This window comes from Emydura macquarii, unplaced genomic scaffold (genome assembly GCF_026122565.2).
Source record: "Emydura macquarii macquarii isolate MOO-44397 ecotype Brisbane River unplaced genomic scaffold, CSIRO-AGI_Emac_v2 contig_71, whole genome shotgun sequence".
Taxonomy (NCBI): Eukaryota; Metazoa; Chordata; order Testudines; family Chelidae; genus Emydura; species Emydura macquarii.
The window spans coordinates 9,954,260-9,980,679 of NW_027130208.1; the positions used below are offsets into that span (position 1 = coordinate 9,954,260).

Consider the following 26,420-nt stretch of genomic DNA (forward strand, 5'->3'; position numbering starts at 1 on the left):
GCAAGAGGACTGGAATCCTGTCCCTGCTGCCACCAGGAAGTTCTGCGTGGCCTGGACATGCCGCTTAGGGTACATCTACACTGCAGGTGGGGGTGTAATTTCTGGCTTGGCTAGACATACCTGCACTACTTTCATCAAGCTAGCCCAGTAAAAATAGCAGTGTGGCCATTGGTACAGCTGCACAGGCCGCCAGACCAGCACATACTCATGGGGTCAGACAGCTGAGTGCTGCAGCCACACTGCTATTTCCAGCAGGCTAACTCCATCCAAGCAAGCCCAGGTATGCTTACCTCAGCCGGAAATGACACCTTCCGTTGCAGTGTGGACATACTCCTAGGGACACCTGTGAATTCCCAGATGGCTGTGGGTTTACTTCAGTATTAGCATCACTGTTTTGCAGATTGGGGGATGGGAGACACAGAGAGGAGAAGGCCCCAACCCCAGAAGCGCCCTGGGTGCAGAATTCTCAATGGGGGTTGGCACAGAGCACTTGTAAGAGCCATCCTTCAGGGACTCTGTGACGCTGAATGGAATATGAATGACCAGAGATAATATTACTGAAACCAATATTACAGAACTGCAATAAATATCATATAGGTATAGGATATACCATGCAAGGTACTGATGGAAAAGTCATGATTTGCTAAGATTAGTAAGCACTTTTATAGGTACGTATCATGAGTTCCCAATATGCATGATATAGCTGTATTTTAAACTTGTGCAGTGTTTCTGTGTGACACTCCCAGACAGGATGGTAGCAGCACTAAGCCTGCTTAATGGCCCATCAAGGGAACTCAAATGTACAATGAATCTAGTCAAAGAACCCAAGGGGCTACATCTGGAATGGGTTACCTAGGGAGGTGGTGGAATCTCCATCTTTAGAGGTTTTCAAGCTGAGGCTTGACCAAGCTGGGATGATATAGCTGAGCAGGGGGTTGGACTAGATGACCTCTGAGGTCCCTTCCAACTCTAATATTCTATGATTCATTGATCTTATGAGTCACCAGGATATGTAAGTTTGGAAGAATCTGTTCTCCTTTTTGCAGCCTGCCCTGACCTTGGCATTTTCAAGTGGGCTACCCTAGGCACAGAGGGGTCACGTTGGCCTAGTCATAGCAGGATCCACAGAACCAGCTCCTTGGGGTTTTGGATCAGAACCCCACGCCCATCCACATTTAAAATTTGATACCAAGAGTGTTGAAGTTAGTCAGGATGAGTGACCCAAACTGCGAGCCCTGAGCCATCCCCTGTGTCTTCAGCATGATGGAAGAATGGCAGAACTTCGAAGGCAAGGAAGGCAAAAGCTAGCCGACATGGACGGAGAAGGGGAAGACAGAGAGCCCGGGAACGCCGAAGGCTGGAACTGGCAAGAGTTTCCGGACTTACACTCCAAATCAGAGTAACAAAAGAACAGCAGAAAGTGGGTCGTCCTGGAAGTCCAGCTCTGCTCACCAGCACAGAGGAGGAGAATCTGCTCCCCTCCTGCAGCCTGCCAGGCCCCTGGCATTTCCTAGACTGCCCCAGACAAACCGCCCCGGTGGCACAGCTGGAAACAGAACCCGGGAGATCCCGACTCCCCCAGTTGCCTGCTCTGGCCACTAGATCCCGGCCTCCTCCCAGGAGCCCTGAGCCCTGGTCGCCTGCTCTAACCACTAGCCCTGGCTCCCTCCCACCCCCCTTGCGGCTAGTGCGGCGGGAAGCAGTGGGGTGGCTGAGGAGAGCTGCTATTCCACACAGTACGGTAGGTAGGTGCAAGCCAGCTCCTCCCCGCTGCCCGGCCGGGCGGGAGCCGCACACGCAGCAGTGCGAGCCGGGCCGGCGCCCCGCGCAGCCAGCGCCCCGCGCACGGTGCTCCGGGCTTGCGCCGCCGGGCTCCCGCTGCTGGCCGGCGCGCGCGCGCGCGATGAGGAGCCCGTGCGCGGCGTTCCCCGGGGACTGAGCCGCGCGCCCCGCCTGCACCATGAAACTCTACTGCAAGGTGGTGGCCGTCCTGCTGTGCCTGGGCAGCCTGCTGCTGCTCTACCTCTTCGTGGGCAGCGCGGACGAGCCGCCGCCGCTGCATGGGGCTGGGGAAAGTGGCTCGCTGCCGCTGCCCGTTCCCTCCGGCCCCGGGGGCCGCGCCCCCCCGCTCTTGGCACGTTTCCGACCCGTCCCGGCAGCGGCTCAGATTTCCCAGCGCGAGCAGCCACGTCTCAGCAAACACCCCGCCGGCAAGCGGGGCGCGGCGAGAGGGAAGTTTGCAAACGCTCGGTAAGCGCCGCTGCTTTTGTTTTGTGTGTGCACGGGGCTGGGCTGGGACAATGGGGGGGGGGGGGACAATGCAAAGGGAAATCGCAGGGGCCAGTTTGCAGGCGGGGCTGGCCCGAGGTCTGCAGGGATCCGCCGGCTCGCCAGAGGGATCCCGGCCCCGCGGCTCGGGTGGCCGGCGTCTGCAGCCCGGCGTCCTCCGCTGGAAGCGGGAGCCTGGCTGTGCGGCGGGCGGGGGGGGATTGGAGCCGCAGCTCCTGCAATTCATTTTGCCCCGGGTCAGTTTCCGACTCGACTCCCCCCGGCGGCGCTTAGTAACGCGCGAGGAAGCGGAATGCACTTCCCTGGGGAAGAGTTTTCCGTTTCCTTCCACAAACTTTCACCTTCTGGTGTTCGTCGCCCGCTGACCTTTCCGTTTGCTTTTCACTTCCTCACGAGAGCTCACTCTTGAAGTTGGCAAGTCCATCGCGCTCTGCCCCCCCTCCTTCGTTTGCAAGGCCACTGATCAGTTGCATTGCACACCTTGCTTTTCAGTGTGTAAACTGCTCCTCTTGTCTCTGAATTCAACCTTTCCTTAACACACCGGTGTCTGAGCCACCAGGGGAATGTGTGTAGGTGTCATGTGGGTGCCAGAACAGGTGTTCTGTTTCTAACCGTTTAGAGGAGAATTCCCATTTCTGTACAGGTAACAGATTTCTGTTTGTGAGAAAGCAGCCTTCACAAACCAAAGCTTTTTGACTGGTTTTGTGGTTCTTTTTATAAGGCTGTTTTGTTTTAATGTGTAATTTGGTGAGAACAGATTACAGATAGGTGAGGAGGTCTGTCCACCTCAAAGGCTAAACTTGTGCTCATTTTTTAATGAAATGGAGTGAAGACAAAATAAAATGAAATGAAAGATGAATATCTATTTGTGTAATAGGAGTAATAACATTCTAATGTATTTTATACAATGATTTAGAATTAAACAGTTCAGACAACAATCAATACATCTTATTTTTAAAAAATCATTATATATTAAAGTGCAGTAGGAAAATGTTGCTAAACAATGTTTGAATTAATAGTGCACATGTGATCTAGCTTTTAATATTAATTTTGCAACTGCCATATTTTTTTTAAAGTTACTATGATTGATTCAGAAAAGTACAAATATTTGCAGTGGGTTTTTTCCTGTGGGTAGAATACTGTTTTTCTTTCCATTTTAGCTGTATTAAGGTGAATGTGTGACCAAACTATCAAACTTTGTGTGTCTTTGGTTCATGATTTCACAGAGATGTTCTGAATGAAAGACTGTCCCGTTTTATAAGATCTTATTCTTTCAGCTATTAAAGCAGTTGGTTTCTTACGAGCATTGTATCATATTGAGAGCAAGCAGTGTTTACGGTGACAGAGAATGGATCATGAACAGAATTCAAATAGATGTATTAAAGCAGGATTATTTCCATTAGCAACTGTACCTCCTGAAGTCATTTTTCTTTGGAGCATATCTCTTAGATTATCATGGAAATCATAGACAACACTGAAAGAATGAGGAGTGAAAGTGCTAAAATCTTCTGAAGAGGGTAAACAACTCTCCCGTTTCAATGAATAAGAATCCTCTTGTGTTCTGAAATTTGACATTATCTGGGTTTTATTTATGTATTGAATTTTCAAGTCTTTTTTACAAGGTCTGCACAAGGAAAGATTGTTAATCAGGAGCACTGCAAAATAAATTTAAAAAAAAGTGTAAAGATGCTGTGTTTAAACATTACTGTTTCTTCTGCTTTACATTTCTTCACTCTTAGGGCATGATCTTGCACCACTGAAGTTAATGGGAGTTGTTACTGACTTCATTGGGAGCAGGAGTAGACAGTCAGGGTCCAGTTCTGACACCCGTCCTTGCTGATCAGTTCCTTATTGCACTAGTCATTCCATTGTTTTCTCTGGGACTACTGCCAGAGAGTATTACTCAATTCAAGTGAGGGTATAATTTGGGAAATATGAAAAAGTTATGTCCTGGGTAAGAAAAGAAATACGTATTCATATTTCTGTAAGAAGTCAGAAGACCAGTGACAATCCCAGTTTTAGGCTCTCCCTCACTAGCCTGTTGAAGTCCAGGCATATGGCAGAGGTGATCTGCTTGGTTTCTAGGGGCCTAATCCAAAACTCATTGAAATCAACAGAGAGACTCTAATTTCAAAGTTCTGGAATCAGGCCCTGGAGAAATAGTCTCTGTTTCAGTACATTCCTTATGAACATGCCTTACTTTCGGCATGTGGGTAGTCCCACACACTTAACTGGGTCTGTACATGTGCTTGCAGTTAGACACATGTTCAAGTAAAGTGCTGAATCAGGGATCTGAGGCTATTTGGTCACTGCCATACTGTTTACATGGGCAAAAAAAGTTTAGTTTTTTTTTTCAGCTGAGGCCTTGTCTGCATTAGTACTTTTGTCAGTCAGGGGTGTGAGAGAAAAGCCCCCCTGACGGACATAGGTTTCACCGACAAAAGCGCCAGCGTGGACAGCGCTATGTCGGCAGGAGAGCATCTGGTTCTGGACAGGTTCTGGACTGCTTATGTTCAAGACTCTGGCTATGATGAATGAGAGAATTGGATTTAATCTAATGGAAAGTGTACGGTTTTGCTTGGGAACTCAGTCTTTTGCCACTCTCTCTGTTCCACCCAAGGAAACCGTGTTAAAGCCAACAGTTAGGCAACTGAGAATTAGGGTTGATGATGCTCTATCTTTGAGCGGCCTAATGCTGACAGCATTATTATACCCTGTTGGGCGCTAACAGAGCTGGCTTAAGCTTTTCTATCACAAATGCTGAATGTTTATGATATGCTTTGCAAGTGCTTATCAAGGCTTTATGTAGTACTTATTTTACTACTTATTTTACTACTAACTATTAAAGGTATCTGTACTTGGACTAGTATGTAATTGAGGATGCTGATGGCATATTAGAATCTGTCTAACATGGATACTGTTGAAAGTCTCTGTTCTGAATTAAACCTTGTCTGTCTGTTTCTTCTCTCCTGCCTTTCCTTCTGCTCCCCCTTCCACCTAAATCCATCTGTGCAGACTGTCTATTTATTGGGATTAGTAAAAGGAGATCAAGATAGCAGAAAGATCCCATTTTATGTAATCACTTTGCTTGACTGTCTTACAGCACATCAAATGTCATCTATTTTAGACTCATTCTAATTTTTAAAATTCAATATAACAGTATTTTAAAAATGGAAAGAAATTGATAAAATCCACGTGTGACAATAATAAAAAACAAGCAACTGCTTCAGTGACCAATCAAATTATAAATGAATGAACACAAGTATGCAAACATAGTAAGAGTTTGCTAATGATAATATAGAGCTTTATAGCATCAGAGTGCTTTGCAAATGCTAATTAATCTCCAGGGGATTCCTGTGAGGCAGGTATCAATTACTATAATCTCCATTTTACAGATGAGGAAGCAAAGTTGTAAAGATTTGAAGGCTTGCCGAAAGCCCCATAGGGACGGCGTCACAGATGGAATTCTTGATTTCCAGTCCATTTCAGACCATAACTGTTAGTTATGCCTCTCCATAATGAAAATATTTTAATATCTTAAACTGTTGATATAACCCAATCATTATTTGGTTGTTTTTTTTTTTTTTTTTACTTTACCAACTACTTTATGCTTCACTTAAACAAATTAAATCCTATCACTTTTATGAAGGTGACCACAGTATTTAGCAAATATGCATTTTTGTTAAAGCATTTCTTTTCAGGCATTTAATTTGCATCGGTCGTCTTGTTGACTGATGTAGCAGTTTCCAACCAGACAGCGTGTCAGAAAACTCTGTTTCCAAACGGAGCTGTGCCAATTAATGGTTAAACACTAACCAAAACATAACCCATTAGAGAAGGCCTTATATAATAGCTGGATTCAATAAGAGTGGGCCCTGTACAAGACCAGGGCCCAAATTCAAAATGGACCCCTATTGCCCCAGAATAACTCTAAGTGAGCTAACAGTGTATCTTTCCGTCTTTTCTGGAAGCTCAGTGTGTAGCTAAGGGTGTTGTCAGCCACTAGTGGCTTTTCCACACACAAGATAAGATCCTACTATTGCTACCAGCTAATGCATTTTCTTTTTTAGCTTCAGTGGTAAGACCTATGTTTTTGTGCTAAATGTTGCAGGTTCTGGGCCAAATCCTCAGCTGGGGTAAATGGCTGTACCTCCATTGAAGTTAATGGAGCTGCATCAGTTTACCCAGAGGCTGATGTCAGTTTACCCAAGCTGAGGATCTGGCTCTCTGTCTCTCCTGAGAACCCATGATGGGAGTTGTTTGACATGTAAGAGTGGATCCAATCTACCCCTTGGTAACCTGATACTCAAGCAAAGGGAACCATTTAGTGTGAACCCCTATCTAGAGAGGGGACTTGTGGTATGTGTATGTTACTTCTGTCCAGACTGAAACTGAGGGTATGTCTAGACTACTAGTAAAGTAAAGCTATGGTACTGTACTGCAGCAATGCTGTTGTAGTGTAGACACTTTCTGCGGTGACGGAAGGGTTTTTCCATCACTGTAGTAAATCCACACCGTGGAGATGGAAGAATTCTTCCATCGACCTAGCTGCATCTACTGTGGGGGTTAAGTTGAGCTAACTATATCGCACAAGGCATGAAATTCTTCACAGCCCTGCGTGATGTAGCTAGGTTGACTTGAGATCCTTGGTCTGAAGACAGCAGCAGTGCTTGTTGGACCAAAAGGGAACCTCCTTTAGGCTGAACCCATAGAGGCTGTGCCAAGGGCTGGAAGACCCTTTCTGCATAGCTTGAAGGTGTCACTTTGAGATCACTCTTGCAGTTGTGGCAGAGAATTGACAGTGGTTAAAATTTGCAAAACAGTGCTTTTGGGCTTTGGCCCAGGTACTTGAAATGTCCTAATACGAGGTTAGAGCATAGACCTGCTCCCATTGAAGTCCATGGCCATAAGCTATATCAAAGTAATTCACATTTATATTCTACATACAGCTTGATTTAGAGAGACAATTAAGAGGAAACATTAAAGAGATAGTTAGGATGGGTTGAGAGGGGAGAAACAGGATCTGTCTGAGGAACCAATTATTCATTTTAATAATTCAGTGGTTTTTACACTAATAGTCTGGAAAGTAAATACCACTTCACATAAATGTAGTATTTCATTATTTATACACTGTTGAAATTGAGGTTTAATTAAGACTAAAGACTAAGACTTTTAAACCATTAATGAAACACGTTCTTTGCACGGTCTGTAAAGTACTGGTGGCTGATACCGCTTAAGCATAAGCAGATTATTCGGCAGTACAGGACAACAGTATCATGCTGAGGTCCTTATGAACACTCTGTTAATTTCTGGAAAAAAAGATATTCCCCTGCTTTATTAATTAATTGCCATTTTCTCTCTGTTATTTCTTTAGGTCTTTCGTTTTGTTGGTAATATTAGCTGTACTGATTAATGGTCTGTATATCAATCTGTGTACATTGAGCTGGGAACAGGCTAGGATTTATTTCCTCAGTTCAGCAATATATCACATTTATCCTTTTGAACAACCGGGTGATAATTGTGATCCTTGTGATTTGCTTATTTTTTTGTATGCAACTGAATAGCAGCATGTGAATGTGATTCAGATTGGCATGCAAATAGGACGAACCCAGAGGCAGACATTCTAGGAATGTCTTTATTTCTATACTAATACATGCAAAAAATGAAGGCCAAGGTTTTAAAAAGTGACTAGTGGTTTTGTGTTCCCAACTAGAGATGCCTTCCAGTGGTTCCCAACCTTTACGAGTGAAAGCCCCACTAGTTAATACTAGGTAAAACACGCGCCCCACCCTCACCCCTACCCCGACCCAGCCATAAACACACACAATCCCTATAAACACATATAATGATGATGATGATACCATTAAATTACATAAACAATAATAAATTACTCTTACCTGACTAAGAAACTAAGCCTTTCCTGGTGCAGCCACCACCGCACATCGTGTGTGGCCCTGCCTCTTCCCGTCCCTCATGAACTGAGGGTAATGGAGGCGGCGGGGGCTGGCCGGGGCTGCTCCAGGCCCCCTGTGGCGCAGGGCTGCTCCGCTCCAGCCGGGCACCTGGCTGGCGTGGAGTTGGAGAGAGTTGCTCCTCCTCTCTGGCTGGTGTGGGGCTTGAGGATGCTGCTCTTCTGCTCTGTCTGGGCACCTGGCCAGCTTAGGTGGGCCTGCTTTTCTGCTCCGGCCGGCGCAGGGCGCAGAGCTCAGAGTTGCTGCTTCCTCGCGGGGGGGCTGCTCCTCTGCTTTGGCCGCGTGGGCCTTGAGGCTGCTGCGCGTGGCCAGCGCGGGGGTCGAAGGGCTAAATGACCTCAATATTACTGAAGCCTCACGGACCCTCTGTAATCTTTGGTGCTCCCCCAAGGGGGTCCCGCACCCCAGGTTGGGAACTGTTGCTTTAAAAGCACTATATAGTTAGTTAGTATTTATTTATTTATAATAAAGGGGCCTGATTTTCAGAATGTGCTGAAATATCTGTAAATTCTGTAAATATTCTGTAAATATCAGACCCCGTTAAAGTGTCTCAAGTTGGGCACCCAGACAGTTCAGGCACCTGAAATCACTAGTCTCTTTTGAAATTGATGCAATGGGCCCACCTCTTTTTTTCTCAGTGAAGTTAGTGACTCAAGATACAATGGGAATAGGATGAGGCACTGTATGGTGAGTATAAACAGCCTCTGAAAACGCTATTTACATGGCAGTTTTGGATATGTGTGTTCCCCTTTTGTATACTGGTCAACCGTTCTACTGCAATTAAAATAAAAATTCAGGTGGGAGATGTGCTCTTCTCAAACAGACATAATGGGCTTGATGCAGAAATTACCGGGTGATGTTCTCTGTCTTGTGTTATGCCGGAGGTCAGACGAGATGATGATGATGGTCTCTATTGGCCTTAAAATCTCTGAATCTAGAACAGGGGTTCTCAACCTTTTTATGCTGGGACCCCCTTTGAAAATATTTCAGGCTGTGATGACCCCCTGCCCAAAAGGTGATGACCCCCCCCCCCATGCCATGCCACCCTTACTGGCATGCATGAAGGCTGAGAGCTTGCGACTACCCCCCGCCCCCATAATAACTTCACAACTTCTTAAGGGGTCACAACCCCCATTTGAGAACTCCTGATTTAGAATAAAAACCTTACTCGCTCTTCAAAAGCCAAACAATGACTTTCCATACTGTTAATTCAGTTTAACTTGTGTGTACAGAGGTACAGATGTATGCAGACAGGAAGAGCTATTAAACCTGTTATAACTAAAGTTTACGTAAAATAACCAGCAGATTTTTGTCATGGTTTAATAACAACATTCTTGATTTGAACCAGGGGCACCGGTTCTACATCCTGTTAAGCTTCACTCAAACAAATCCACCTCCCTTTTTTTATATGTATTATATTTTTAAAGTAGATGCCCAAAATGATAACTTCCCCCAGACTCACATTATACACACAGTTGAGTGTGGGGGAAGTTATCATTTTGGGCATCTACCTTAAAAAACATCATATATATAAAAAAGGGAAATGCATTTGTATTATAAAATACACACGCACATTTATTTTTCAGAAGACTGGGGGAACAGAAACACTTGAAAGGTCTTCCATCTATCCAGTGGATGCACCTGGCAGTTGTGGCATGTGGCGACAGGCTTGAAGAGACTCTTATCATGCTGAAATCAGCAGTTCTTTTTAGCTACAGGAAGCTCAGGTTTCACATCTTTGCTGAGGATTCCCTGAAGCCTGAATTTGAGAAAAAGGTGAGTCTGCTTCTTTGTTATTTTCAAAAAAATATTCAATGACTGTAGCCTGCAAATCTCTCATAACAAAATACATGGATGTCAACAAGTTAATTAGTGGATAAGATCTTTTTTTAAATGTGAGGTCTTGTTACTAAACACGCTCTGTGTAAGCTTTTCTTTTGTTGTTTGATTATTTAATAGTATTATCAAACGCTGTCTGTGTATCTGAATTTTAATCGTTTCCCCATGTTTTTCAGTTACAGGAATGGCCTCCCTCATACACACACAAGTTTGAATACAACGTCTACCCAATCACTTTTTCGGTAGGAAATGCTCAGGAATGGAAAAAATTATTCAAACCCTGTGCTGCCCAACGCCTCTTTCTTCCGGTAAGACACCTGGATTTTTGAATATGCAGCTTCATGAAAAGGTCTATTACATTGGCAAAGCTGCTTTGCTTTGAAAGATTGAAAACGTTTTTCAAACTGAAACTTCCTTTCTAGGACATCTTTGTTTTTTAAGTGGAGAAAGGAACAGATAATCTTACCATTCCTCCCTCTGGCAAAAAAAAAATAAAATAAAAAATGCATGCTTCTTGTTTGATGCCCGTTCCTTTTGCCTGTCAGCTTGTTGGGGGCCAGTGTCAGTGCTGTTTGGATGTAGGTGCTGCATGCTTTCTAAATGTCACATTCCTTTAAGGATGCAATCCTTGGTTCCCATTCCCTATGTTCTCCCTTAGAATGGAGGGCTGATATTTTGAGGACTCCCCTTCCCTCTTAACCTCTCCCTTCCTTATGTATTCAGGATGGATTTTTCTCAGAGTTGTCCCTAGAGAATGCAATTCCACGGTTCAGAAAAATGAGAGAGACTCAAAATCGTGGAGTGTAAAAAGCCCATATGCTAGCTCCCCCCGCCTCTGCACAGTTTGTATCGGCACCCCTCTCTCTTGATTTGTACTGCCAACAATTCTGTTTGTTTAATAACATTTAGGGGGAGGCTTTCAAAGGCACAAAGAGCAGTTAGGCACCCTCTTGTCATGGAAGGTCAACTACAGCAGAGAGGGAATTTTGGAGCTGGAGGCAGGCAGGGCTGAGAGTCCCCATGAAGTGTGTGCGCAGGAGCCATGGAGGCCATGCTCGAAGCTGTAGCACTGCTCTCACGCTCAGCCCCACTGCACACGTACGGAGCCTGCATTCTCATAGACACGGCCTTGACTTTTGAAGCCCCAACACACACGCAGGAAAACAGACCGACCCCCCCCCCCCCCAATCGCACATTGGTTCATGGAACAGCATTTTCATGTTGAGCGTAACCCAGTTTAAGAGAAGCCCTGCTGTTATGGGCCTCATCCTCCATGCCTTGTGCCTTTTGTAGTCATTTACACCACCTGGACAGGCTTTTTGGGCACAGAGACTGCTCCTTCGTCATTGACTGATAACCTCCGTCCATCTTTCTAGGGATGGACAAAGGTTAGATGTTCCCGTTGTTGCTTTTAGGTCTATCAGCAGCTTTCCCCACCTTCCGCCACAAGGTGGTGGTGGAACCTGCACCCCCTGCCCTGGGGTAGATGGAGTTGTTCTTTAGTGGCTTTGTTCTCTGAGGGGATGCAGAGGGTAATGTTGGATAACAGTTTGTCAACTCCAAGGGCTGACTTGTGCAGGGTGCCCTGAGGTTGTGATCTGTCATTCCTCATGTTTAATGTGCTTGTGAGGAGATAGTGAGACAACTGAGTACCCTGCGGCCCAAGTTCTGTGTCTGCTTTCTCAGACCGAATCAGTTCGTTTTTTCAGCTTTCCTAGTGTCTGGCTGAGACTGGGGCTTGGATGAGAGCTAGGTGGCTGGGGACCGTTGGGACTGAAACTAAAGGTGATGCTGGTGAGCTGGGAAAAACAAGTGGTGGAAATGGCTGGGGTGGCGAGTGACCCTTTGGTTGAGAGAGTCCACCTGCCTTTTGTTACTCTGGTTCACCATCTAAGAGTCTTATTGGCCCCTGAGCTGTTTCTAGAGGAACAGAGCTGACGTCAAAACTTTTTTCGTTTGCGCTTAGCCACAAGGTTCCAGCCTTCCCTTATGAATGCAGACATCGTTATGTACATTCGTGCCTTTGTTCCTTCATGCTGAATCACTGCGGCACATGCTATGTGGGCTCATATCTGAAACTGGCTGAGACAATGCAGGTAGTGCAGAAGGCAAATGTTTCACCAAAGAAGAATATTACACCTGTGGTGCAGAGGTTGCACTGGCTTCCAGTTTGTTTCATCGTGGAGTTGAAGGTGTTGCTTTAGACCCAGAAAGCTCTTCATGGTTTGGCCCTTGATTATCTCAGAGACCATTCCCCTATCCTGTGTAACATCAACAGTTGAGATAAGGGGCCATTTATACAAGATGAGGATCTGGCCCATGATATCCCAGTGCTTTCAAGCTATCAGACCTTATGTTTAACGGTGGAAGAGCATTCAAAATGGAAGGCCCTCACCTTGAGAATTCCCCTCTTCCGCCCAACAGAGACCAAGATAGTTGGCCGTCAGGATGTGCTTCAAGGCCTGTTTATTGACTCAGGCTTTCTCTGAGAGGGGGACCTGAGCTGGATGGGAGTGGAGTTTGTTTGTTTTTTTAAATGTCCTTTCTACTTGCTCTCTGTTGAAATCATTAAATTCAGACTTGTTTTAAACAAATGAGCCTGCTGATGTTGATAGGCTAGTTTATTTAAATGAACCCTTCCACCTTTCTTCAAATGACTCAGTGTCCTAGGTGTTTCTGAGTGGAACTGCATAAAACATTAACGCATTTTCTGGGTGCTCCCAAGGGAACAGCAGCTTAGTGCGCAGGCTATGTAGCCTCTCAGTTGCACAGATTATCTTGGTTCAACTAATGCACGTGCTGATCTCGGGTCAGAATTCAAGCCTTTGGTTAACAAGCTCTTTTGACTTCCTTGCAAATTAAATATCTTTTCTTTCGGGAACGCCAACAAACCTGTGAAACGGGAAGGAAATATTCAAGCGTGCACCAGAGGGTCCGTGCATAAGAAAGTTTCAGTGTGAAGTTGATTGCTAATAACTCCAAAGCCACGTGTTGTGTTCATGCAACCCCAGATAATAAAGTGTTGAGTGGCAGACTATTGCTGGCATTCCTGATTTTTTTTTGAAACTACCAGAGACTAAAATATTATTAAAATGCTAAGGCAGATCACAGTAGATGTCAAAAGAGGGAAGTCCACATCAGCTTATAAACCTGCCATATCAGGCCTATAGGGTAGATGGATTGAACCTCAGGATAATCTGAAATCCAGTCTACATTGATGTTTTGACTGCAGTCTCTCTCTGTAAAACCGAATTGGGGAGCTGCAGAGGCAGAACAGATCTTAAAAGTAACACAGATAATGGGCTTTAAAAACAAAATTACACTGAGCTACGAAGGGTACATTCATTATACCAACACGTTCAGGTTGGGTGTGTAGCAAGCTGACGGCAGTCTGGGCTGCTATTAGGAGCACCTTGTTTTGGGAATAATCATTTTCCTAGCAATTGCCATCTGACTATCTGCAGTGTCTGTGCAAACAACAGTAGTCAGGTGGTGATGGTCTCACTCACGCTACATACCCTCTTACTCCACAGATCGTCTCATTGACGTCAGTGCAGTGCACTCAGATGGGATGGTGATGGGCGGCAGTATAAAACCCTGAGACGGGAGCTGTGCAGTTTGAGGAAGGCTGGCAAAATCTGGTCCATTTCTGTTGGCCTCTTGGTAACCCTGTAGAGGGAGTTAAATGCTGCCCACATTTCACAGATGTGGAAAGGGAGCAATTCCTGTAATCATTTTTTTTGCCTCAAAGTCATGCAGGAAGCTATGGCAAAGTCTTCTGCCTGCTAATCCTATGCCTTAGCCCCAAGCCTATTCTGCCTCCCAAAGGAAAACTGCTGCCTTCCTGGCCGGTGACGCTGTTGGCATAGTCGGTGGGTTGTTGGACGCATTGCTGTTGAATACCTGCATTTGTCACTTCACTGGGAACACTGGCAATGGCTTGGGTAAGGGGTGAGCTCTTTGGCAGGGGAACCATCATTTGTTCTGTGATTGTACAGCGCCTAACACAGTGGGGACCTTGTCCATGACTAGGGCTCCTAGGTGCTCCTGCAAAACAAATAGTAAGTAATAATAACAAGCATCTACTTTTCTAGTGAGCCAGAAGCTGCAGAGATGAAGCCCTGCTTGCATGAGTGACTTGCAGACATTTGGGTGAAAACATGCTGCGTTCCCATCTAGAGAGCTGGGGTGGCCCTTTGATGTTGCTGCGTAAAACCCCCTCTCCCCTGTCCCGTCCCCCCCCCCCAAAAAAAAAAAAAAAAAAAAAAAAAGTATAAACATGCAGATGGTTTAAGGAAGATTTAATCTTAACAATAACTAACATTTATACAGAATCTTCCATCCAAGATTATCATAGAAGATGAGGGTTGGAAGGGACCTCAGGAGGGTATCTAGTCCAACCCCTGCTCAAAGCAGGACCAACCCCAACTAAATCATCCCAGCCAGGGTTTTGTCAAGCTGTACCTTAAAAACCTGTAAGGGTGGAGATTCCACCATCTCCTTAGGTAGTAACCCATACTAGTGCTTCACTACCCTTCTAGTGAAAAAGTTTTTCCTAATATACAACCTAGACCTCCCCCACTGCAACTTGAGACCGTTGCTCCTAGTTCTGCCACCTACTACCACTGAAAACGGCCTAGCTCCATCCTCCCTGGAACATCCTTTCAGGTAGTTAAAGGCTGCTATCAAATCCCCCCTCATTTTTTTCTTCTGTAGGCTAAACAAGCCTAGTTCCCTCAGCCTCTCCTCATAAGTCTTGTGTCCAGCCCCCTAATCATTTTTGTTGCCCTCTGCTGGACTCTTTCCAATTTGTCCACATACTTTCTGTAGTGGGGGGCCCAAAACTGGACACAGTACTCCAGATGTGGCCTCACCAGTGCCAAATAGAGGGGAATAATCATTTCCTTTGATCTGCTGGCAATGCTCCTATAAATGCGATGCACACATAGAAGCCTGTGAGGTAGATTAGCATCCTCCCCACTTTACAGGTAACTAACCTGAGTCTGTTGAAATGACTTGTGGGTCCCTGGCAGAACTGGAAATAGACTCCAGGGCACTGTCTAGACTGGAGTTTTTGGCTCTGTTGTAAGTGGAGTTAGCTCAGCTTAACTGGCAATCAATTAACTAAGGTGGTTGTGGATGCTAATGTAGACAGTCCCCAATCTGGTGATCCTGGTTGTGGGTCAGCCCTAGGATTTGGACAAAGTGCAGGAGTATGGACTTGCTGGCCAGTTTGAACCGGTAGGTAACACTGCCTCTCCTGGCACCAGTATATGCTTACCTGTCAGCATGTTATTACTTGCTAACATAGGGAGAATCCACAGAGACAGAAGTTGTGGAATCAAATTACAGATAATTGAGTATTTAACTGAAGTGTCAAGCTAAATATAGCAAGTTCTGGAGAGAAGTCTCAAAAGATTTATTAGCAAAACGCTACACAGCTGTGAAAAACATTGAGATTATCCTCTTCTAAACTGTAAATGGCTTGTAGGGGGAAGGAAGGGGACAAAGAAAACAGGAATCCCATATTTCCAGTTGGTCACGTTCAGAAATCACATAAATGGGAGGAATTCTATCATATCCTGACTCAAAAATCTTGTCTGGAGACTTGTTTGTTAGTGCTGAGTACATCTGTTGTTGTCAAAGTGAGACATGAAAGCTGGGATTTTCAAAAGCAACTAAGTGAGTTAGGCGTCCAACTCTCTTTGGCTTTCAGCGAGAAGTGAGATGCTTATGAAAATCTCACCCTAGAAGAGCTCAAAGATTATTGTAAATGCTGCATTTGACTTGAAAGTAGGGAGCACCAGAACTGCTTAAACCAAATTCTCTCCCCGGTGTAATTTCATATATGTGAGGGACTCATTTGGCCAAATTATTCTAGAAGTTAAATTGCTGGGCCCAAATCCAAAGCACATCCAGGATGAGATGTGATCTAGTGACTCTCACTGATCTCTGCAGCTTTAAAGCTGATCTTTTTACACTTCACATGTGAAAGAGAAAAGTGTTAAAAGCTTAAAAGAAGAACCAGTGCTTCCCTTCCTGCCTGCTAGGAGGGTTTTGAAGGAGGATAATGAGTTAGTTTTGCAGAGCCTTAAAATTCTCGTTTCCCATGTTGCCCACAAAAACTTGACAACAGTTCAGCTGCTGGTGTGCTGAGACCACTGCCTATCATGCTAACCAACACCGTCTCATTGTTTCCTTGTGCTCCCCTGTCTGTCTGTCTGTCCATCTCTTAGCTCTTGTCTTGTACATAAGCCTTGTGTACATTTAAGATTTAGCCCAACAGTTTCATTGGTCGGGGTATGAAAAATCCAAACCCCTGAGCACCAGAGCTTTGCCAATGTAACCTCCAGAGTAGATGCAGCTGGGTCAACAGAAGACTGTTTCCGTCAACATCGTTAGTGTCCCTCAGTAGGTGGTGTTCATACATCTGCAGAAAAACACCTTCCATCGGTGTAGGTTGCGTCTACACTGGGTTCTTCCAGCATGGTTACGGTGCGGTATCTGTCAGTATAGTTCCGGTACTGTAGACAGGACCTCAGATTGTAAGCTCTTTGGGGCAAGGACTGCCTTCTTGTTCTGTGTTTGTACAGCACGTAGCAGAGTTGGGTTCTGATCTGTGACCAGCGTGTCTAAGTGCTCCAGTAATTCAAATAATAGAATCTAGGATGTGCTGAACATCCATAGCCAGCTGACAAGGAAGGGCATTTCAGCTTCTCTTCCATTCGCTTCCTCCAGCGCAAGCAAGAGAAACTCGGGGCCCAGTTCTCTGAGAATCAGGCCCCTGGGGTCCTGACTTCCAGTCTGGCTCAAGCCTCTGCCCCTCTAATCTATAGTATTGGACTAATAATATTAGATTGTTTTATTGCTATCTTCTTGTCACAGGTTGTGTTGTCTAGTAACAACAGGTGCCAGTTCAGTAGGAAACAGACAAAAAAATGATTCTACACCACTTAGATCTTGTGTGTGTCATTATCTACAGTATGTTAGAGCTGAATGCATTATTCAGTAACCAAGCGAACAATGGTCTGCATAGAGCCCTCATTAGAGATGTTATTTTCTACTTTAAAAAGTGCAGCCCCTCGCCCCGTGCTTGTCAGGCTGGGCAGGGAGAATGTGCATTTGTGATGTCCAAAATAGGGTGAGGCTTCATTAAACTTGGCTAAATGTTGATCCAAATCCTGAAGCTTTGAATCAGGAGGAAATTACATTGACATTGGCATTTGAGTTGGTCCAGTCTTAGCAGGACTCTGATGGAAAAACACTTCTAAGCATGCTCAATACTTACCACTTTAAACCAAATTTTTTATCCCATACATAGTTGCAGGGTGGGGGAGGGGGGATGTGGGCTCAACGAGCACCATTTAAAAGTTCACTTGGGTTTTGAGTTATCTGAGTAAGGAAGGAAATGTGGCGGTTTTGTCTTTGCATTTGGACTAGTGTTTGTTTGTTTGTTTGTTTCCTTCCCCCAACATGACCTAAATCAATGGCTGAACACATGTGCCAAACAACCTAAACTTTTGGGTGAGACCAAGGCTAGAAAATGTCAGCCCCTCGACTTTTTGGACAGTTTTAGCGAATAACCTCCCGTGCTGCCCCATTTTTATATTGCAACTGATTTTCAAACTTAATAGCTTTTGCTATCTAGCAAACAGTGTAATGAATCGTTCTGATGCAGAGGGCTAGGGAATTTTCACACCCTTAAACTGCCATATTATCTCTCTGCTAATATTATCAATGAATGTGTAAGTAACTGGATTTCCACAAGGGGGCATTCTGCAAGCAAGAATAGATTAGATAGGCTGGGCCTGATTCTATTCTCCCTTACACTAGATTTACACTGGTGTAAATGAATTGGCTGCAGTAGCTCCTGACTTACACCGCAGTAACTGAGATGAGAATCTGGCCCACAAGCTCCTTTCTTAAGACTTTAATTTGGCTCGTTGTGTATTTTCCTAAAAGGCAAGGAATTAAAAACACCTCTGTGCAGGTGATCAACAGTTAACATATTAAAATTAAACTGCATGGAAACGTGGCTTTAATTAATGCCAATAAGTGGTGCAGTTTACACAATGAGGGGGCAGAAAGCTGTAATGGGAAAAGTAGCCAACAGCTGGGTGTAAGGAAACATAAGATAAAAAGGAAATGGGAAGCTGTTCTGTTATAAGCCACCTTACGTTTTCTTCTCTGCTACGTTAGAACTTAGTGCCCCAGATGTTTCATTGGGATCCATGCTAGCCAATCTGGGATCTAGGTTTGGCTGTGTGGCTGGGTCACGGATCCTGGTGCGTACTGCTGTAATGTAGGTATATGGTTGTAAAATGATCTTTTTTGATGATTACCTTATACCTTATATACCTCATACACCTAAATTACATCCCCACATTCTAGAACTGGGCAATTTACAATAATCACAAAACTTACTGGTCTTCGGAAAAACTAACAAAGCTGTACTACTGCAGAAGTTAGGTGTTTTGTTACTAAAATCAATATGAAATAGACCTTGTGGGTTAGATCTCAGGTAGTTATGACAGCTAAGCGGAGTATTGTTTTGTGTGAAGAATAACCTTTGATTTTTGTGCATTGCTTTAGCTATTTTGCCATACTCATTGCTTTTAAAAAAACACTACCTATTGTCTGTGACTCCCACAGAGGTTGAGAATGCCAGTTAACTGTCTTTTGCATGAATGCATAATTTAAAATAAAAGTAATTCTTGGGCAGTAATTTCCTTTTGCCGTCTGTCTGATGGGTTCCTTTCCATCTTCTCTCACTTCCCCATCCTGCAACTCCCAAAGGTGATTTTAAAGGATGTGGATTCTCTTCTCTATGTGGATACTGATGTTCTCTTCCTGAGGCCCATCGACGACATCTGGAGTTTTCTGAAAGAGTTCAACTCCACACAGCTGGCCGCTATGGCCCCAGAGCATGAAATACCAAAGATTGGTTGGTATAGTCGATTTGCTCGCCACCCTTACTATGGAACAACTGGAGTCAATTCTGGAGTCATGCTGATGAATTTAACCCGGATAAGAAGTGCACAGTTCAAGGTGAAAAACTGCTATAGAAATTTACTTTAAAAAAAATAGTCAGTTTTTAGGGGCATGTGTGCTTGCATAAAACCACTTGTACGATATGGAATTGGAAAAGGATGCTGGACAGACTTTGTCAAAACCAAGCTTTTATAAAACTAGTAGAAAGATTTCCTGATATGAAAAAACAAACAAACAAACAAAAAATCCTAATGAAAATGCAAAACAACAAGAATCCTGTGGCACCTGATAGACTAACAGATTTATTTGGGCATAAGCTTTTGTGGGCAGAAACCCACTTTGTCGGATGCATCTGCCCACGAAAGCTTATGCCCAGATAAATTTGTTAGTCTATCAGGTGCCACAGGCCTCTCGCGGTTTTGCTAAAACCAGACTAACACGGCTACCCCCATGGAACTAATGAAAATGGTTATTTTTAACCATTTATTTTTAACAAATAACCATTTCCCAAAAAGCACAGAGCTTTCAGACCCTGACAGTGAAACAGGCTAAAAGCAAAAGGAAAGCTGATTTCTTTGATTGCCCCATTTTCCCGTCTGAGACACATGGAAAAGTGAACCCAAGGATCAGCAGTGCTGAACATACTGGACTTTTTAAAAAAAACCAAAACCCTCTCGCTGATAATGATACAAAGTGGAGTGAATAATGCAGGGAAAGATCCGTTTTATTTCCATCAAATGAGGCCTGCTTCTGAGCTCCCTGATGACACCACTGCAAATCATGAGTGACCCTTGTGGAGGTCGATGGAGTTGCCGGTGTAAGTGGGGAGAATGATTTTCAGGTTGGCTTTGTCCTGTTCATGCCAAAGGCCTAGCTGGTGGAACCTTTCTGTCGCTTGGTGAGCACTTATTCTCATAGCTATTCTTGTGAGTAAGTGCCTAGCAACGTGAATAAATGTTCCATGAACTTGCACAAAGAGTCTGGCCCTGATATCCTTATCCAGGGCAAGGTTGAGCTTTGAGCCCTGAGGAAGGGCCATTGCGTAACTGTGCTACTGCGGGGCATGCCCCAGGAAGGAATTGTGCTTCCAAAGTCATGATCCCTCCCCTGCTCTGAAAGGGACATAAGTGACTGTTGCCCTTGAGAAGGTGCTAATTACTTCCCCCAGCTTACACCTGGGCACTACTCTGGCCAGCAAGTAGGAAGGCTCTCAGGGGCTCAATTGCTCTCAATGGCAGGTATCTGGAGAGTAAGGGCTGCGCACCACACCAGTCCGAGACCCAGCTGGTACTGCTTCCCTGGTCAGTTGAGTAAGATGAGTGCAGCCTATCCCGCAGTGAGTGCTGCCACTCCACCTGTGGCCAGGTCCAACACTTCCTCACAGTGCGGCTCCTCTCTGGGTATGGGAGAGCTCTGAACGTGTGGGCATGGCATTAAATCATGTCTTTATTACCCTGCTGTTTTGGTAAAACATTAACCCGCTTGTTTGGATTTTTCTGCCTTGTAGAACAGCATGATACCAACTGGCTTGATGTGGGAGGAAATGTTGTATCCATTATACCAAAAGTACAAAAACTACATTACATGGGGAGACCAGGACTTGCTAAATATTATTTTTTACTTTAACCCAGGTATGTAATGATTCCTATTATACTCCTGCTTGTCTGTAACAAGGGAAGGGCTAGACTGTATAATCCAATGGTGGGATGATGATCTAAAATATACATGAGATTGTATTCTGGCCTTAAATGAATAACGTAAGGCTCCCAGACCGCAGACACATGTGCACATGGGATTTACACCCACTGGGACTACTCACGGGCATAAATGTTGGTGGGACTGGGGCCTACATCCAGTGCAGATGTCCAGCTGTATTCTCTAAAGTGCCTGGAAAGTTTAGAAGAAGGTCCTAGGTGTGGTACTAACTACATGGTGAATCCTGGGCTGCAGGTAGTCATGTGTTATTTACATGCTTGCTCTGAAAACAACATTAAAAAACATGGTGCTCAATCCCACTATTTATTAAAGGGGTGACCATGTCAAAGCCGACAGATTTTTTTTTTTTGGTTTTTTTTTAAATCTTTCCTTCCCAAGCCTGTGCTAAAAGGCAGACCTTCAAAAGAGGCAAAGTTCTGACTCTTCAGCTGAGTTACCCACCCCTGGTGACCTCAGGATGTTCCGGATCGTTTGCATTTCCAGCTGTGTTTGTGTTTAGTGCTCTCCTTTTTTCTTGTCTCCTCTGGGCCTGTGAACAGGAAGGATGTGAAAATTCTACAAGAACTTTTGTTCTCAGAGAGTAGGCTTAATACTCCACCTGCCCACGAGAGTGGATAAGAGCAAGCAGAGGGACAGTGTGACCTGTAGACGTGTGCCTTGAACCCAAACAAAACAACATATGTTGTATCTGACTCATGCCTGTCAGCCTTGCACAGGTTCTCTTTAAACAACTTTCTCTATTTTTGGCTTTTCTCTTAGTTCCTCCGGAATTCAGTAGTTCAATAGTGTGTGTTTTCAAGTGACTAGTCATTTAGGGATACCTCAATTTTAGAGGGGTCTGATTTTCAGAAAGTGCTAAGCTCCCACCTGTGAAAATCGGGCCCTTTGAAAGTGTATCAAATTGGACTCAGACTTTTCTGAAATCACTACTCATTTTTGAAGACTTAGTCCAAGGTTCTGTTGTATGGTCCATACTAACTGGAAGAAGTTGGGACCTTTGTCCTATACCATCATGTGGATTTGCCAGGGATCCACTTTGGTCTGCTTTCACTTTCCCCCTTTGTCCTAGCATGATCTTGAGCACAGAATGAACATGGAGGTACCTCTATTCTGTTCCATTTTGTCCCTCTGTCAAGTCTTCAGTCAAGTGACCAGGACTACAATAAAACTCAGACGAAAATCAAAGCAATAAAACAACTGTTGCAGTTGTCTAATGCAGACCAATGTCCTACATTAGTGTTTCAGTCACAACAAGTAATAGCCTCGTAATCCTAGGAAGAAGCTAATGAGGCACAGTTCAAAAATGGTGCTCTCCTTATTACATTTTATAATGATTTCCGAAAAGAAACAGACATCCCAAGATGCCATGGCAATATGGCCTCCTGCAGTAGTATTCAGAGAAGGTAAGAAGATGAAGAAGACAGTTCAAATTCAAGATGGTCATTTAAAAAGGGGGGTAGAAAATTGAAAGACCACTTGAGTTCTGGGGTTAGCAAACTCACGATTAGTTCCACATGTGAATATCATTTTTCATTCCATAGGCCTTGTCCTTTCCTCACATCCAGTAAATATGCTCCTAGGAACTAGTTAGTATCAAAAGTATTTTCACCCTTTCAGAGCAAACAACAAAATGTTCCTTCCCAGGCCAGTTCAGGAAGCCCTATTGTAAAGAGCCATCAATTCAAAATCTCAGCAATTAGAGAAGGACAATTAAATTATCTCGTCAAACCTACTGCAGCTTTCCAGTGCATTGGCTGGGAATATACATAGCTCTTTGACCTGAGAAAGTCTAACCTCTGTCCCCTGAAATAACCCACCAATGCAAAAGAAACAGTCAGAATCCAATCAGATAATCCTTGCAACAGCACAAAATCCCCAAGGCAGCTCTGGTATTAATAGACTTGAAGGAGTGACTAGAATCAGTATCCAGCTGTGACAGCAAAAGTTGAGTGCTAGCATAACTGAGGAGTGAGGAAGAGGAGAATGGGCGAGCACCACGTGTCAAAAGTGATCAGCGCCATGGTGGTGCTGTTCAGGATTAACGTCCTGGGGAAGAGTTGTGCTTGTGCGAACACTGAGCACTGGCATCCTGCTGATATAGGGCTCGATCTAGAGCTCATTGGAGTCGATGGAAAGACTCCCATGGACATGAATGGGATTTGGATCAGGCCCTTGCAGCTTCCCCTTCCACTAATTCTAGCACTGAGCGTTTGGCTGGAGCCAAGCATGAGAAATGTCAGGCCGAACAGAATGAGCTTGGGAAGGGACCATTGTGACCACCTCCTGCGTTGGGGAGGTCAAGGAGAGAAGCACTCCCTATGCTTTTCCTTTGCCCCCTTTATGAATCCACACAAGGACCTGGCACTGCTTTACTGGGCAGGATGAGTGGAGCCTGAGGAAAGGCCAGATGAAGTATTCAATCTTTGGTGCTTATGGCATGGCCGTGATTCTGCCATTGCGGAGCCGCGACCAGTGGTCCAGCTCTACTCTCTGGCTGGAAGATGACCCTCATGAATTGTCATAGCATGTAGCGGATGCTGGGAGTGCATATAGAGTAAATTAAGTGACGAGGAATAGCAGGAGGAATCTGTTCATAAGACGTTTTGCGAGTAATTGGTTTGCTTTTGAAATTAATCTGGAACTGTATCCATAACAGACTGAAGGGCTTACAAACGGGGAGTGTATTTTATTGTGCGTAGGGCGGGCTTTGTGTTCTGGTGACCAAACAGATCCTCGCAGCAGCATTCATGAATACATTCTCATTGCATGCTCTGGGAATCCATTGTACACCAAATTGCCATCACACTTGGCATGTCAACAGCCTAAATGAGAGTTTCAGCAGTAAGCATCAGAAATAGTTTGAAAGCTTTGTCACCCAGTCTCCAGTAGGAGTCAGAATTCAGCCAAGGTGTGTCTTCCAAGTGGGATGCGAGCAGTGGTGACTTCCACTGCCTCTCATTCCATGGCCTTGCATGTATTCAGACGCAACTAGAGAGGGTGCTGGACGGAGCTACACATTGCGTAGGATCTAGGCCTTGTTCTCTCACTTGGGGCTTCGTAAAATGCATGCTTTCTTTTTTTCCTTTTCCCCTCCGCCCCCCCCTTTCTCTTCAGTTCCTCTTTCCTCCCAGTTCTTCTATGGGCCAAGTTTCCTATGGTAACAATCCCCAACCCGACAGTGGTGGGACTCAGTCATCTCCTGTAGAAAACTGGGTTAGAATTCTAGGCCGTTACCCTGAGTCACTACCAACAGACAACTGAAAATCTTCCTGATTGACAGCCCCACCACTTTCAGAGCAGTGTAATTAACTTGCAGTAATTGTTTGGTTAAATCTCTCTCTCTCTCTCTCTCTCTAATTGATATTGCCAGAGTGTCTCTATGTGTTTCCCTGTCAGTGGAACTACCGGCCTGATCACTGTATGTATGGGAGTAACTGTAAAGGCGCAGAAGAGGAAGGCATATCTATTCTCCATGGTAACAGAGGCGTCTACCATGATGACAAGCAGCCTACTTTTAAGGCACTATATGAAGTGATACGTGATGTAAGTGTTCTGCTTCTTGGTATTTTTTTTTTTTTAGTACAAAGCAGTGTAAGATCTTTAGGCAGAAAGAGTTTACTGGCCTGAATAGTCCAAGTTTGACGATACGAGTCCTGTATGCATACAGGATGTTGACAAAAAACTCCGTGTGTTGGACTCCTCCACCTCACCGTGTGCGTATATGAGGGATGGTTTAAACCGTCCTCTTCAATGTTAAAACAAACTTCAAAGCCTAAGGCCTGGTAAACTGCTTCTGTAGTGTATTGCAGCCTTAACTATGGCATTGGAACTGACACTCCATAACAGTTATAGGGAGCCTGATCCTGACAGAGGCTGAGCACCCTCAGATCCCTCTCATCTCAAAGGGAGCGGAGGGCACTCAGCACCTTGTAGAATTGGTCCCATGTTTCCTCTTTCATGGAAGGGAATTCAAGCTTCAATCTCCGTGCTGGGGTTTTTTGGTTAGCGTTTCAGGGATTTTTGTTTCTTCTTGAGAAGCTGGCTTTAGTTCTCTCCCTTTATTTGTTAATAGAACCTACGTTTAAGTAGCACAAGCCCAGCAAAACATCTCCAGTTACTCTACCTTTATGCTACTAAGCAAGCTGCCTTCGTGTGTCATGTTCTCATGTAGCGACGAGTCCACATAAAGGATAACTGCCTACTACTGCAGCCAATTAATGGAGCTACTCATAGCTTAAGTGGCAGAGGCTTATACATTCAGGGCTGAAGTCCCAGCTGCTGGCCCTAGTTGGGGATCATTACAACAGCCTATCCTTCCACCTGTGAGGAAAGGAGCTGTTTATACATAGCGTTCTGTAGTACCTCAAGGACTGGCATAGAGCTGCTTCTGACATCTCTGTGGAAGAGCAGCTCCATCAAGGAGCATAAGCGTAAACGCCAAGAAAATGAGTGGCCCCAACTACATTACACTTACTCCCAACCCGCCCAAGTTAGCAAATTGGTTTTAGCATGGGCTTCAAAAATACAGTTTCTGTGAAGCTGGCTGTGCCCGACAACAGGGCTGGACAGAACTTTCTGAAACCTAATCTTAAATGGATTTGACAAGTGGTTTCAATACATCGGAAGTCAGTGGATACTCAGGAGCAAGCCAATGTCCGTCCATGTGTATAGGCCTAATCCTGCTCCTATTTATGGGTCGAATAGTGTACTTGTAGGAATGAAAGTGGTTTTAAACTTTTCAAATGTCATTCACAGTTACTGAAAATAATCCATTTTCTCCTCCGCTCTCCTCCCCCCTTCAGTTTCCCTTTGAAGACAATCTCTTCCAATCATTGTACTACCCTCTTCAGTCTAAGTTTCTGGATACTGTACACACTTTATGTGGACGAATTCCACAAGTTTTTCTGAAGCAGATTGAGAAAACAATGAAGAAGGTTTATGAAAATCGTGTCATTGTCCACGTGCGTGCCAACTACAGATACTAAATAGAGCTATATTTTATGTGATAATGTTTATCCTTGTATCCAAACCACTTGAGGCAGATAAATTAAAGGGACACTGTCAATTTAAAATCAATGTTAAAAACAAATCATTGTCTAAATTGGAACAGTTTACCAAGGGTCATGATGGATTCATTATCACTGCTACTTTTAAATCAAGATTGGATGTTTTTCTGAAAGATCTGCTCTAGGAATTATTGTGGGGGAAGTTCTATGTCCTGTGTTATACAGGAGGTCTGACCAGATGATCACAGTACTCCCTTCTGGCCATGGAATCCATGAATGTACCTGTTATATTAATAACTCCTTAAATTATTAAAATGGAAAGAATTTTAAATATCCATTAAAACTGCCACTACTTATACTCTTTGTTCACTTCCTGAATTTCTCCGCTTGAACGAGGAGAATCAATGGTTTGACTTTCACTTAGTGTGAGTTTCATGTTTTTAGTTCTGGCATGTTTTAATTTCAAACACTTCAGGGGAATGTGTATTTGTTTAAAAACAACTCTTTTCATTGGAGTTGTTTTTCAGTTGTGAAAACATCACTAAGTTTTTATTTAAAAAAAAATAATTTTTTTTTATCCCACAAAATTTAAATCTGGGTCTAGATT

The 26,420-nt window shown here is 44.3% G+C and overlaps 1 protein-coding gene across 1 annotated transcript; it reads left to right on the forward strand.

The window, feature by feature from the left end:
* The first annotated feature begins 1,956 nt into the window (after positions 1-1,956).
* On the forward strand, positions 1,957-26,420 carry GXYLT2 (glucoside xylosyltransferase 2). The gene is made up of 7 exons (XM_067540252.1): positions 1,957-2,250; positions 9,848-10,037; positions 10,277-10,408; positions 18,897-19,148; positions 20,599-20,722; positions 24,178-24,350; positions 25,610-26,420. Exons 1-7 carry the CDS (start codon positions 1,961-1,963, stop codon positions 25,790-25,792), a joined length of 1,344 nt encoding a protein of 447 aa, XP_067396353.1. The 5' UTR covers positions 1,957-1,960; the 3' UTR covers positions 25,793-26,420.

Bases quoted from the DNA above. Each gene is read 5' to 3' on its own strand.
- GXYLT2 (XM_067540252.1), top strand. From the start codon at position 1,961: ATGAAACTCTACTGCAAGGTGGTGGCCGTCCTGCTGTGCCTGGGCAGC. The intron at 2,251-9,847 runs GTAAGCGCCGCT...TTTATTTTTCAG, and splicing joins GGGAAGTTTGCAAACGCTCG to AAGACTGGGGGAACAGAAAC. The intron at 10,409-18,896 runs GTAAGACACCTG...CAACTCCCAAAG, and splicing joins CCCAACGCCTCTTTCTTCCG to GTGATTTTAAAGGATGTGGA.